The following is a 14,879-nucleotide window of genomic DNA, read 5'->3' as shown; positions in this document are numbered from 1 at the left end:
TCCCCTCCTCATTTAACACTGGTACTACATATTGAGAGAGATTATAAATAGGTGTCAGTGTAGTTCTGTCTTGACAACTTCTATTTCATGAGGTTTTAGAAAATGTTCCAGAATATTTCATTGTTAATTTTGCCATATTCTTGTGGTTTATGTTGGTTAAGGCAAAGAAACACAATTCTGGCATGAATGCTCTTTATATAAAAGGTTAAAAATACATGCAGAACACTCTTCTTGGCTTTATCCAAAGGCTTTTGGATAATATTTTTAGCAGCACATACTGTAGGCTTGTGATGATGTGCAACACAATATGTTTTTTTTCAGAGGTCTACATGGACATTCATTTATTCAGTGTTTAGAAAATGCCATTTTTGCTTGTCCTTTGTGAGGGAAATATGGGTTCTGTTTTTTCTTTTTTTTAAGAAGGTGTATATACAAAGAAATCAAAATTGAATTGCTGTCTGTCTTTGCTATTTTTTAAATTACCAGCAGCAATTACCACTTGCATTGAAAGCATCCTTTTCTCATGTTGACTCTAAATAACTGCTTTGGAAGGATTCCTTGGCAAGGCATGGATGGATGTGGGTATCTTGTATGATTCTGTTTCAGTATCTGAGAGCCAAGTCTATACCTGGACCAGGAAAAATGATACTCAGAGTTAAATTAGGACTTTTCAATGTGTGTGTAACATGACTGCTATCCTCCAAAAATCTTAGATCACATGCAACTCTTTCCCTTTGAGGGAATTACGTATTTTATAATTCTCTCTGCTTAGCTTAGTGTGGCAATGCAGTCCATGGTTGAATCAAAGTTGTGTAAAAATCAGGAATCAGGATGAAATTTGAATGTGTGATTCAAATGCCTACTTCTGCAAACTCCTCCTCTGCATTCTGCCAAAAACAACAGTCATATTCTCAAGTATTATGGCCAATGCTTTCTTTATAGAAATGAGATTTCCCCAAGGTGAGGATGTGCCTGCAGCACATTTGCTATGCACAGCTCACTGAAGATGAGCTGTGAATTCCCTTTCTGCTCCCACACTCGTTGGGATGTTTTAGAGCCTGTTGAGCAGTGTGAGAGTTCTTCAGCATGGGACATTCTCCGGTAAGAGGTGCACATAAGCTGCTTGCCAGGTTTTTTGTGGGCCCTTATTTTCACACTTACCAGGAAGAAGAGTCAGGGCATTGATGATTTAACTTTGTTATTGACGCCTCTATCAGATCCCCAATTTAAGGTAATGTTAGCAATGTTAATATGTGTGGGAAAGGCACACAGACCTGTACCTGGTCTTGGAAGAAATGATCCTTGAAAATGATGGACTTTGCTGTATGAAACAGTTTGTTCCCCAGGCAAGTGCTTTGAATGAATACTCAATAGATGTAAGAATTCTTGTGTTTTTAGCACCCTCCAAAATTACTTTCTTGGAGTTACTTGCTGGTTTTGCATTAATATTAGTAAACTCTGGAGAAAGCAAGAATGATCTCAGGCCTTTGATCCCAAGCCTCAAAGCCATAAAAAGTCTCCAGCGCTACATACTGTATTTCAGTACTTCAGAAAGGTTAAATATGCACATGCAGACAAAAAGTTGTGATAGTAACAGCATGAGACTTCCCTTTATATATTGCAAAATGACTCATCTTCTTACCTTATGAAATCTCTTTTTATCTGGGCCATAAATAATGGCAAGTCATTGAAGTTTGTCAAAAAAGCAGCCCAAACAAACTTTCTCATAACAACTTAACTACTGACAGAGGCTTTAATTTTTCCTAAAAATTAGGCCAAGCTTGTACCAAAATTTGCCTTACCCAATAAAAAGTTATCCCAAGAAATCATGTCTCACAGGATGGTGGGGCTGGAAACTAATCTTCCTCTCTAGGCAGATAACTCTTCAGGCTTTGAAGTTTGCAAGTGTACAGCTCATTCCAAGTGTAGAGGACAAACCCCATCACCATCTGATGCTTCTTCATGTATGTAAAATGTAAGTAGTGATGCACTATCTCTAATAGCTTTTGCAAAATCTCTTGAGGTCTAGTGATGGAAAGGGGAAGATGTTATTATTTTCCATCTGTGTGGAATCCAAAGCTACCAAAATGTTTGAAAATTGCACTGCATCATAGTACTATTGTAAAATGTGGAGGAAAAATTAAGCCCCTCCTGAAATGGTTGATTCTGGGTTTGGATTCATGTGTATTGCAGAGGAAAATGAACTGCTGATGTTCAGCAAGTGAACATCTGCAGTTTCAATCCCGTGTGGCACAGACTAAGGCTGTAGGCTTCATTGCTGTGATCTTTTCTTTTTCTCTTTTTTAAATACTGCATGTAGCACAGGAGTCTGTTCTTTGCCTTTTGTGGGACTTGGAGACTTTCCATGGTTTAATATGAAAAAGGGCTGTTGCTGAAGGAGTGTAGTCATCCAGTTTGCTTTGAAGATGTGGCAGCAGAGTGTGTGTTTGTCTCCTTCAAGGGTGTGTCCCACAGCTGCCGGATGCCTTCACTTTCATGGATTTCCCCTTGCAACAGTTTGTGATTATACACACCCAATTAACGCCATCTCTGACACATACCCTGCAGGCAGCACAGACAGCATCAAAAGGGATCACAGTGAGGCACTTGGTACCAGCTGAGGACTCAGAGGTTGGCTGTACTCTGCTTATTTGGAGCAGGGTTGCCAGATAAAGTGCATGGTCACATTGAAGTGTTTTTCTTTCTCTAAATGAAAATATGTCCTTAAAATAAATGTAATTTTCTTTTGGACCTCAAGATCATTGCATATCTGTATGATTTCACTGAAGGCAGAACTAAGGCTGCTTGAAGTACCTTGTTTGTATTTCCATAACTAGTAAAGTTTCATTTGAAAAGAAACTTGTGCGCAGTCTTCTTGTGGGATTATTTCTGTCTGACTGTAATGTTTTGATGTTTAATTTCTAATATGTGTTTACTTCATTACAGAAATGCTTTGTTCTTGTTAAAGAGTCACAATACCCCACTAGACCCAAAGTCACCATTACTGTGCAGTACAATAAATTGTCAATAGAGCTTCATTAGCAGCATAATTCCAAAGTTTTACTAAAATATATTTTTTTGTTGTTTGAACATTCCAGTCAGATTAGAATACAGATAAACTGTGAGTACATGCAGTTAGTGTCACCAAATCTCATTATCACATTCAAAGGAAGAGTGATGAGAAGGCAGAATCTAGGAAAGCAGAGAATATTTTTTGAAATGTATCACTGGAAAGGATAAAAAAATAAAACCTATGGACATATCAAAGTTTTTTGTAAGGGGAATAGATTAGGATAGCACACAGGAATCAGTTTTTCAAATTGCTTGGTAAATCATGCCATAATAGCCCTTTAACACAACTGTAGCAATAATAAATGTGAGAAATGTAATTAAGTGCAGGAGGTAATCAACTTTTGATAAAAATACAGACCCAAAGTCGAAGCTTGGCCATGGGCCATTGGCAGGTCACCCTCAGAGCTAGCCCCCAGAGAATGGACATCTTTTACGCCTATGTCCTTGCTGAGAACTGCCCTTTCATCAGGAAATAAAAGCAGGCTTTATTTTTATTCACTAGTCTTGGCAGCTGTGGATATAGGTTTCTTTGCTCTCATTTTTGATTAAACATTAATTAATTAATTAAATTAACTGTACAAATGATTAGAAGTTGTAATTCATTAATAAAACTCCTGCAATCTGACCATGGCTCCTCAGCTAAGCCTAGGGCTTGACCCCAGCAGTTTAATCCTGTCACCAGGATTAAACTCTTAATGAAAATAAAAAGTACAAGCAATTTGGTATGCAATGAATCAGCAGGTTCTTTGTGTTGCATATGGTACTCTCTTCCTCAGTGGACACCCATGCTGAACACTGTAGCAAATAGTGCTGATCCCAGTCAAAGCTCTGGTGTTTCGTCCTGGAGCACGCCTGGATGTCCATGGCCATTTCAATGCCAAAGGTTAATGGTTGGTGTTGCTCACATGCATATGGGAGCTAAGCTCTGCACTGTCAAAGAGCATGGCTACCCTCCTGCAGACTGGGAATAGTGCCCTCCCTTCCCTAATCCCTCAGACTGTGCCTAGGCTTTGCCACAGTCTGTGCTAGCCTTGCCATGAGCATGTTAACTATTAAAATGCTTGGGGGATTGATGGTGAGCCTGGAGTTTTCCTGATCTTGCATCTTTTTCTGATGCAAGCACCTGAGGTAGCTGTAGCTTTGTTGACTCAGTGCAAGAGGTGACATGTCTTTCTGAGTAATGGTAAAAAAAAAAAAGCATGCTCTTAAAAGCAGAGGAAGTACCTCAGATTTAGGGTTTTACAAATTCTTAGTCAAGGAAGTTGGTGAACATACAGCCAAGCGGATACTGGAAAGCATCCCTAAACACCGTGGACATCAATAATAACTAAATCTGAGTGGAGAGCAGTGAAATGTGTTTCATAAAGGGAGCTGGCACAGAAACAAAAATATGATAAAATGGTACCTTGATAATCAACTATTTATGGAGATTTTATGCAGACTTTCTTTGTGGTAATGATTTGTTTCAGCAGCAAGCAAGCATCTACTTCACTGTAAAAATGAGACAGGCACCTCCTAAATTGCATGGGGTAAATGGAGCGGTGCCCGCTGCAGAGCTACTAGGAAGAGATCACAAAGAGATATTGTGGCCAAAGGAAACAGTGTGAAGTTATTTAGTGTGTCACGTAAAAAGGTGACTCTTTGTGCTTATACAAGGTCTTTTATCAGCTGACAATATCAAACCACCCAGAGGATGTTGTGCTAATGTATTCCGTGCCTATCAGCTGTGACATGCTCACAGCAACATCTGTTATAGGAAAAGATGTAAAGGGACCTACCGCAGGACTAAAGTGAAATAAAATTACATTGTCCCTAGAAAATAAAGATATTACAAGTGAGAACAACTGGTTTGTAAATATAAGCATATTATATATTTGATCCAAAGCAAGTCTGTTTATTCACAGTGCATATATAGCAGTGAATCAAGGACAGGTAAACTTTTTACATTAGCAATCATGTTACTTATTTGTCACAGTGATTTTTTAGGTAATTTTATATTGAGGGTCCACTGAGATTAAATTTATTAAAACTCATGAAAATATCAAGTAGAACTGTCAGGTCACTGAAGTAGCCAGTGACTTTGGCATGGGGAAATGCTCCTCTTTAAGGCACTCTTAGACTTACAGAAACAGGCTTGGCTGTGTTCAAGGGATCACTAGTCCTTTCCTAGTCTCCTAGTTTTGATTAAAGGGTTCTCAATTACTCTAGAGCAATGTATGGAGAGTAGGGCTCCTGATTACTTTGGATGAGGTTTTTGCACTGTTTCAAAACTCTTACCTCCTCTGCTATGGAAAAAGTTTTGGGGAAACTAACTAAGCCTATATCTGTCCTTTTCCTATAAACAATTCATATTATAGTCCGCAGGAAGAACAACTAACATGAAGAGCACATTTTTCATTTCAGCCCTTCATCTTTGAAAGAAAATTTGTGCCGTTGTCTTCTCAGAAACAGGGAAGCCCCTGGACATGCATGGAGCATGGCGACCTTGACCACTGACACCCAATGTTCAGGCACAGAGCACCTTCTGTGGAAAGCAAAGGAACTGAGGGCATGATTTTCAGAGTATACCTTGTATACTTTTAATATATCTTTTAATAATTCTGCTGAGAGCTGTAGATACTCAGTATTTCTGAATTCACATTGCTACACATGCAGAAACATACTAAGCATTTTGCATATGGAGAAACCACCAACTGCAAATCTCTTGGCTCCTGCCAGTTATAATTTAGGTCTCTGCCAAACAGGCACATGTTCTGAACAAACTAACTTGAAATGTAGTGGTGACATCCACAGTAGCAGTTTCAGTAGGGCCATGTTAGCAGCTTTGCTCCCTGTCATTGTAAGTACTTCCACCTAAGAATGCAATGGAAGAGACTGAGCAATGTGAACCATGCTGCAGGGATTTCATAGCATGAAACTACTCATTTATGCTGCATCAGCCCTGTTCCTTTGGGGTATCCTTAAAGTCTGGCACTTAGTAGTGATGCTGCTGAGAAAATAGGCATATAGCTATTTTCATACCTTCAAAGCAGGAAGAGTGTGGAGGTAACCTGGAGAGAAGACATCATCTCTTGCATGGAGGGACATGTGCTCATTGCCTAAAGAATTCATACACTTAACACTACTGTTATGATTGTTGGTTAAATTATTAAATTATTACTTTCTAGGAATAAAAAGTTTTTATCTTATGTTGACACAAAAGCATTGCATAAATGGAGTTTGCCTTTCCCCATTGTGGTCTCAGTCCTCTCTACCTGACGTTTCTTGGGTCTTCTCAACTCCCTGTTACTGTGTGGTTCCTGGTGCTCTGGAGGCTTCTCTGCATTAAAGTAGCACACCAAAAAAGAGACAAGCCCTTGGGATGTGACCGCAGGGATGCCTTTAACTTTCTTGCCATTTAGCACAAGTTGCTGTGGCATTGAATGCCATGTGATTGGAAAGTAAACAACTCCAAACCTTGTTCAGATGTCTGCCAAAGCATTCCTTTCTTATTTGTCTTGGGGCTTTATTCTGCAGGTCCTGTGTGACAGACATGTGTGAGTGTCCGATCCATAAAAACTGCTACTGTGAGTCATTCCTGGCGTACGCCCGAGCCTGTCAGAGGGAAGGGCTGAAAGTCCAGTGGGTGCCAGAGCATAACTGTGCAGGTAAGCATTTTGGGACTGCTTCTTTGTAAGCTGTTGCATAGGCTAATAGGCTGTGATCATACTATCCTTTTACTGGTAGAGGGGGATCAAAGATGATACAGGAATTGTACCAGCTTGGAAGTTCTTGGAAGTTTTTCTTTCAGGATATGTAAACTGTTGATTACAGAAGAAGTTTAAACTCCTTTGACCTCCTGTGAAAACATAATTATATTTCTGTGGACAACACATGTATATAATTCCAGTAGGTTCAACAAGGAAAGAGGAGCAAATGTATTTAGTGGAAATACTGAAATGCAAATCTGCATTAATTATTGCATTTGGTCCATACTTGCCATGTGATTCGGACTGCATTAATTGCAAGTAATTGTGAGTAATTGCTTCCATGAGAAGCAGTGGCCTGTGGCTATGGGCACTTGAACTAAAATACAGTATTGCAGATGAGTATTTCCCCTGATGATGGTCTCATTAATTTAGGACTTTCTGTAATGGCATTGGTTTGCCTGGAAACGTATTCAGATTTATGTAAAGCAATTAACAGTAGTTGGAAGAAAACAACGAACAATGAGAGGAGGATACTCAGTGCTGGTCTCAGAGCTATTACTCTGTGGTCTATTCTGATGATTGTGTGTGGTTCAGGGTCTACTCTCTCAAAATCTGTTTCCTTTTCTGTAAGAAAGCATTTTAGCAGGGATGGGTAAGTGACAGAGTACATTATGTTTGATTGACTCTTCTCAAAAGATTCACTTTTTTTCTTACAAAGCAACAGGACAATCCAAACAGGGTGTCACTAAGTGAAAACCCTATTCATAGATGTGGCCTTAGCACTAGTAATGTATATAATTTTAATCTATTGATCTGGTAGCAGATCCATGCTGAACCTCAAGCAAGCATTGTGATTTTTTTTTTTCCCAAAATACTTCAGACTGAGACCTCACTATGGCAGATGCTGTAAAAAGAATAAAACCTCTTTGCTAGCAGCCCCTGCCTTAAGGAGTTTATACAAGTGTTGACATATCACGACTTAACTAATTGAGGCTTCATTTCACAATTTTTTTCTGGCATCTTATCAAAGACAAGAAAACTTTCTGAGGCAAAACCAGTCCTTGAGAGAACATTATGAAGGAATTTAAACACATAGCCTCCATTAAAGCTAATGAAAGAAGTTTTTAAATCAACATGAATTTTTTAATCTCTTCTAGAGGGAAAGGGGAAATCTTGTTAAGCAGAAAATACAGATAAGCTGTATAAGGCTAAGTGCCCTCAAAACAGTTATTTAAGTATCCAATGACAGATAAGTAGCACCATCTTCTAAGTAAATAATACAGTAAGCATTAAATTAAAGGGCATCCACTGCTTTCCATATGGTACCAGTGGCTAGCATCAAGATTCTAATCTTTAGCTGACTTTTTTTCTCTCCAAAACAAATAGTTGCAATTTACAGATAAAAGTTCATAGGTGGGAAACAACATTTCTGTAATAAAACTTTAGCATTCTGTGACTTTCATTTCCTGCTTGACATTTCATAGCTGGTAGGATACTTGCAAGAGTTATGGTCTGATGAAAATGGAGTATACTTATTAGTAAAGTCAGGTTTTAATTATACTTTTGTGTGTTTTAAAACCAGATCTTGTGTGGTTGCCAGTTGCTCTACCCTAACTGCTGTAAGCTTAGCTCATTTCAATAATCTCCAGGAAACTTGTGTTGTCTGGAGGGCCAGACAAAGAGGATGCTCAGGAGGCTGAATTGCATGTCCTCTTCCCTACATGCTTTTCTCTCTTCCCCAATGCCATAGCTTATCCTCCTCTGCATTATTCTGCAGAACACTGCTGCTCCAGGTTTGCTGTCCTATGAGGCTGGCTCATTAAAAGGAATGTCAGCTGTCATTTAACTGAAGGAATGAAAATGGAAGATAATGAGTAAGGAAAATGGTTAAGGTAGGAAAAGTTTGGTGAGATCCATATGGGAACTGAGAGGTTAGGAAAAGATACAGGTTGCCATGGAGAGTATTGGGGAGTTAGACCTGTTAGGATGGGCACAGAAAAAAATATGGTTTTTGAAGGAGAAATTAAAAAAACAGGAGAGCCAGCATGAGGGAAAGAAGAAATAAGAAAAAGTGATACATAGAAGAAGGAAAATAAAGAATAGAAATGGAAGGAAGAGGTTTGAAAAGGAAAGAAGAAAGAAAAAAATATTTTTTTTTACCCAAGAAATGCTAAACAAGAAGTCTATAAAGTACAATTAAGTAAACTGAAGTGGTGAAAGGCCTTGGGATATAGTAATTTAACACTGCATTTCTCAGAATACCAAGAGAAAGAAGACTCAAGGATGGTAGAAGGCAATAACTCCCTGCCATGGACATGATTACACATGCAAGAAAACAATGAGATAAGGGTATAATATAGTGCAAAATGCACTGGTGTGCTGACAGGCTACAACAGTTTCATAAAATCAGAACAAATTTCTCTGTGATCAGTTGAAGTAAAGGGAGATGAGTGTATATCTGATTTTGACTCTTCTCCTTTGGGTCCCTTTTCTGCTGGAGAGTTTTCTGGCGCGCATCACTCTTTTCTCCTGCTATATGTTGCTTTCCCTTAACTGCTTTATTCCCTCTGTAAATGTGTCAGGAGTGCTCTCCTGGCTTTGCAGTGGATACTTACTGAAAACTGAAATTTGAAAATATTAACAGGAATGTATCATGGAAAGGTTAGTGCCCATATCCATCACCTTTAGCTCTGTTAGAAGGAGATACTGTGAATTGTAAGCACTATGAGTGAAATGCCATTTGGAAGTCTTACAGAAGACCTCCAAACTGTGTAACACTGACAGAAGAAGCCAGAAGATTCATCGATGCTTAAATATTAGTTCATAATTTTCTGTGAAATCAGATTTACCAGATATCATCAACCAAGGGAATCCTGTAGCAGCTGTGCTACGTATTTTGGCTTTTGTGTTGGGGTATAAAATTCCTCCTAAATAATTAAGGCCATGTCTACAAAGACAGGCACAGAAGCCTCCTCTGTGAAACTGCCAAAGTGGCTGGACTAAACCAGGCCTAGTTTGCAAACTGTAGCCTTATTAGGCTGGGTTTATTAGCCCAGGCACAGTGCTGTATTTATGTGACTATATGGTTTCTGGCCTGGAGCTGGCTATTATCCTGCCAGCTCAGAAAGTGGTCTGAGGAAGCTCACATCTGTCATGCCAAACACATGTTCTAGAAGAAGAGTGGAAAAATCCTGTTGGGACTGGTAATGTTTCAAAATACAGTATTATTAGTAACTTTTGTATGTTGAGTTTGGGTTTTTGATTTTATTTTTTTTTTTGCTAGTGTACTAAGGAAGTTATTAGTAACAGAGCTCAGTTCTTTAAGAGAGGAATTTGTCTTAAAAGACGGGTGCAAAGGCACCGCTTCTGTTTTCCATGTTTACATGGTAGTGAATCACTTCAGCAGTTCCTGGGAAGCCTTCTGCAGAATGTCTTTATTTTTATATTTTAAACTGTTGATGAAGTGGAATGTTCTGGATCAATCACACCACATGTTAGCAGCTGAATCACTCAACAATAAAAGCCATCCAAGGAACTTAAACAGCAGCCATTGTACTTTTTTGATTTTTCCCTTGACAGCATGTTAATAATGCCATTATAGGCTGCCTACAGCACAAAATAGTCATCGTATCTTCTACATGGCATCATCTGAAGGATAAGGAGGTGTTTTGACATCCTACATCCATGTGTGGTAAAGCAGGCTGGGGAGTACTTACAGACGCCGTGGCTGCTGAGGGCAGGCTGTAATACGTTCTCATTTGCTCTGGGGCAGAGATGAGGAAGTAGAAAGGAGCCCTTAGCCAACTTACCTTAAACCTACCAGCTGAGGAACCAGACAGAGCTCAGGTGGAAGGAATGAGCCAGCTATTACTGCAGTGAAGCTTTGTGGGATGAAACCTGTGCAGCCTTGAAACTGAAGCTTGTATTCCTTTCTATATGGAAACCACATGTGTTCAAGTCTAATGTTTGTTTTTGGTTGGTCAATTAGAGGTCCTACAAAGGGAAGCTCATCTTTAGAGAGGAAGGATAAAAGCTTCTAATAAACATCTCCTGTAAGATAATTCACATTTTGTATGGACAATCACTGACCGTCCTTGAACATCTTGGTCTACTTTTCTAGTCAGTTAATACATTGTTTGCAAAGCTCTGGGGAGATCTGCACATTTTCATTCCCCCTTTTACAGAGATTCAATCTTTATTCTTAACACATTATGTAAGTGTAGAATTTCCTGGGAATCTAACGTTTCATTCTATGCTTAATAATGCTTGCATGTTTTTCCCACCTTCTAAATATTCTGTTTATTTTAATTTTTTTTTAGTTTTTCCTTTTGTTAGTTCCTTCTTAAGTATGCATGGAAGTTATCATGCAGAGTAAGAAAGAAATGTAAAGTTGGAAAAATATTCTCAAAAGATCTATGCTCACACACTGAATAAGCCTATCTTGAACATAGCTGACAGATAGATATTTGTTTCCAGCCTATTCTAAAACAAAGTTCAATAAAAGATGTCTGACAGAGTTTCTAGGTAGATTGCTCTTGGTGCTTTCTTATGCTTAAAGATAGAAAGTTGGATTTTTTTCTCCCCTGATATCTAATATCTATCTAGTATTCAGCATTTGATTCTCTGTAACACCAGGTCAATTTTCCTCTGTACTATAATTTTTTTTACAATTTTGTGTTTGTTTATTAATATCTGTGTCCTGAGAATTGTGTATGCATGCATTCCATAAAATCCACAAGAAGTAAAACTTGAAAGAAACTGATGCTGTTTTGAAGATCCCTTAGTGGTAAAAAGGAACCCCTTAAAATTTATGAAGTCTTAATAATAATACTTCCATCCTCTTTGATACACTCATATATATAAAATCAATTTATTTCTGTTTTCTCTTTATGAATCATAGCAGTACTGTAATGACACTGTAGGCCAATTCTCACAACAAAACAATGTTTTCTGTCCGTAACAAAATCGTCACTTAAAAAATATTTACCTTCAGTCTCTCTCAAAGCTGAAGAAACCTTCCTAATACAATTAGCTCTCTGAAAATAGCATGAGATGATTCTGGATGCTTCAGAGTCCCTTACCATCTATGAACAATTTTATCAGTCCTTGTTTTTGTCATCAGCACAGCTGTTAAAAAGAGTAATAGACTTTTATTTGCCATTGAACTGTGTATTATTCTCCATACTGAAAATCAAGATATAAAATGTTGAGAGTTTCAGTATTGATCTGGATAATGCTTTTAGCTGAGCCTTCAGTGATCTTTTATGTTGAAAATACATTGAACTTTCAGCTACATAAATTAATGAATAGATACTGGAATCACTGAGTACAAGAATCCTTTCTGTCAGCTATCGCTTGGTAAAACAGGACAAAGCATGGATACAATTGATTTTTAATGTTTGTTTGTTTGTTTGTTTGTTTGTTTTAGGAATGGTGTTTCTGTATTAACAACATAGATTTAGTTTGCTGCAATATGAAATATAGAAAGTATAATCTTAGGATCAGAAATTCTAATAGAGTGGATGACTCTCTCTTCTCTCTCTAGAAGTGGAACTCATAATAACTGTCTGTCCTTGTAAATGTTTCAGAAGTCTTTGATAAAAGGCATTGTAATAAATAAACACTGTTAATCCTATAATACAAAGTGTAGAATCTGCATATAGATAGAAACCTTGCCAAAGATTTATGTATCATTAGCTATGTTGAAATTCTCAAAAGGTTCAATACTACTGTGTACTTGATAGCTTTTGATAAAGAATTTTGCTACTTTTATATTTATTATGTAATACAGTGGAATAATTTTACAAGTAATTTTTTCGTCTAGATAATCGTCATGTCAAAATGTGCTTTTGATATTTGCAGTAGAAACTAAGCAAACAGATAAGTAAATTTTCATGTGGGACTCTGTGTAATATGCATATTTTGTTCCTTTTAACTCCTTTCAGCAACCCAGTGTAAACACGGTGCAGTTTACGATACCTGTGGTCCGGGATGTGTCAAAACATGTGACAACTGGAATGAAATTGGACCTTGCAACAAGCCCTGCGTTGCAGGGTGTCACTGCCCAGCAAATCTGGTTCTTCACAGAGGAAGATGCATCAAACCAGTCCTGTGCCCACAGCGGTGACACTCGTTCTCTTTCCATGGACACTAATGTGGGTGGTCACTGACCCCTTTGATGCTCACAGCCAGTGAAGGACTCCAGCTGTTTGTGGGCAGATTCTGCAAAATACATGTCTACACACAGAGAATAAATACGCTCCTCTGTGTGTATTTGTGTCTCTAAGTACACACATGTGGCACCTAAAAAGATATATAAATGTATACTGTGTGTATTTGGACACACGTGTCCATACACAAGTGCCCGAAACGTAAGTACAACCCATATATTTATATATATGTCCACACACAAATATACATAATTTCTATATACCATAGAAGGATGAATTATAATATGTATATTTTTTGCTATAAAGTTTATGTATTATTATTTCTAGGACCCTGATCTGTAAGTCATTGTAAAAATAAACCAGGTGTTTTTAATATAATATTGTGGCATGAAAAGATTGGATGACTTTGCCATTGCATAAGTTTGTCGTTACCAAGGAAACTTTTCTAGGGCCACAGCACTGCCAGGCTGGATTAGTTTCAACACAGAACCTGGATTTACAGTTGTTCAGGAAACACATTTCTCTGGAGATGGAGGATTTATCTAGGAATATTTCATGCGTACCTTGGAGCTGCATAGTGATTGGTGACAGTGCTTAATCAGGCAGAGAAAGCTGGGGATTGGCTTTTATGCTTTACTGAAATAACTGTGCAAAATGATTTCCAAAGCTGGTTGGACAATGGCCAGGATAGAGATATTTCTTTCTGGAATGGCACCAAAGAGTTGGGGCCAGATTTTCATAAGTGTTAGGCACCCAACAGCTCACTTTGAAAATCTGACCACTTCCCATTTCATATCCTAATGCCCTATCTCTGTTGTTGTGTTTGGCAGTAGCTGTGAATACACAATGAGGAGCTTGAAGAAAATATTCATGTGCATATTAGCCCCTTAAACATGTTTGAAATGCCTAGGTTTGTTTCATGTCTCCCTCAAATATTATGTAGAAAGCAAATCCCATGCTGAAATGTTTGATTTCAGTGTGCCTTAAAACATAAAATAATGCCAGGCTTAGTAACTCATTTATCAGCATGGTATGGAAGAAAGACAAATTCACCCCACCGAAAACCAGTAGAGAATGTCAAATGCTAATTGGAGAACTGCAATTTATTTCCTTAGTGGTCTTTTGGTTGAGGTTTATGAACATGTGGGCTCTGTGAAGTTTGCATGACTTTTGAAGTCTCCCAGGGGAGAAGCAATAATACAGGATTTCATTAGAAACGGTTAAAAAAGCCATACAACTTTCTCAAGCCTGAAGGGACAGGGGGCTATTTTTCTTCACTGCAAAGCCTCTCACAGAGCCCGGTGGAATGGTCTCTGGAGAGGATAGAAATCTTTGTGCATCTGATTTAGGTTTATAATGAAGTAATATCCTCCCACGCAGCTACTTCCATCATGTCTTGCATTGAAATTGCACATTTTAATGCTTTGAACAACTTTCTCCTTTAATTCTTTTCTATTGAGGAAGTTAAGCAGGGCCCGAGTTTACAGTAGGTGAGCGGGTAAACACACTTGGGTTATACAACCTGTCTGTGATCCCACCCTGGAGGAAGATGCTGAGTGAACCTGGTTAACTTAAGCACCACGCTATCCAAAATTCTGTACCACCACAGTGTTAAAAGGAGCTGGGCATATAATGCCAAGAGTGTTCCATGGATGTTCATCCAAATCTTAAATAAATTCAGCTTGATCTTTTTATGTCCTTTTTGTGTTCGTTTTCTTGGAACAATCAAATAATTCAGTTTTACTGGCAGAGAGGGTTTTGAAGACTCATACACAAGTGCACTGGGAAACAGAATTGACAATGTGCGGATCCCATCAGAGAAAGAAACTAGAAGAGTTTTATGTGGCTCATGTACTAATTGAATGGAGAAGTTGAAATTTAGAACAATTGCAGTGGGCTGAAGGAGTTAAAATATAAAATAGCAGTCATTAAAATAATTTAAAGTGTC

General features: G+C 38.2%; 1 protein-coding gene across 2 annotated transcripts in view; it reads left to right on the top strand.

The window, feature by feature from the left end:
- BMPER (BMP binding endothelial regulator) overlaps positions 1–14,625 on the top strand; it is a 147,993-nt gene extending 133,368 nt beyond the window's left edge. For both annotated transcript variants that reach the window (XM_086847771.1, XM_086847762.1), the window contains exons 14-15: positions 6,589–6,719; positions 12,707–14,625. In XM_086847771.1, the coding sequence (XP_086703897.1) occupies positions 6,589–6,719; positions 12,707–12,888 (313 nt within the window). In that variant the 3' untranslated portion in view covers positions 12,889–14,625. The remainder of the gene's footprint in view (positions 1–6,588; positions 6,720–12,706) is intronic.
- Positions 14,626–14,879: the final 254 nt, after the last annotated feature.

Source organism: Cyanistes caeruleus, chromosome 1 (assembly GCF_971803275.1).
Source record: "Cyanistes caeruleus chromosome 1, bCyaCae1.hap1.1, whole genome shotgun sequence".
Taxonomy (NCBI): Eukaryota; Metazoa; Chordata; class Aves; order Passeriformes; family Paridae; genus Cyanistes; species Cyanistes caeruleus.
Note: the sequence above shows the minus strand (reverse complement) of the source record. Positions and strands in the feature narration are given on the sequence as shown.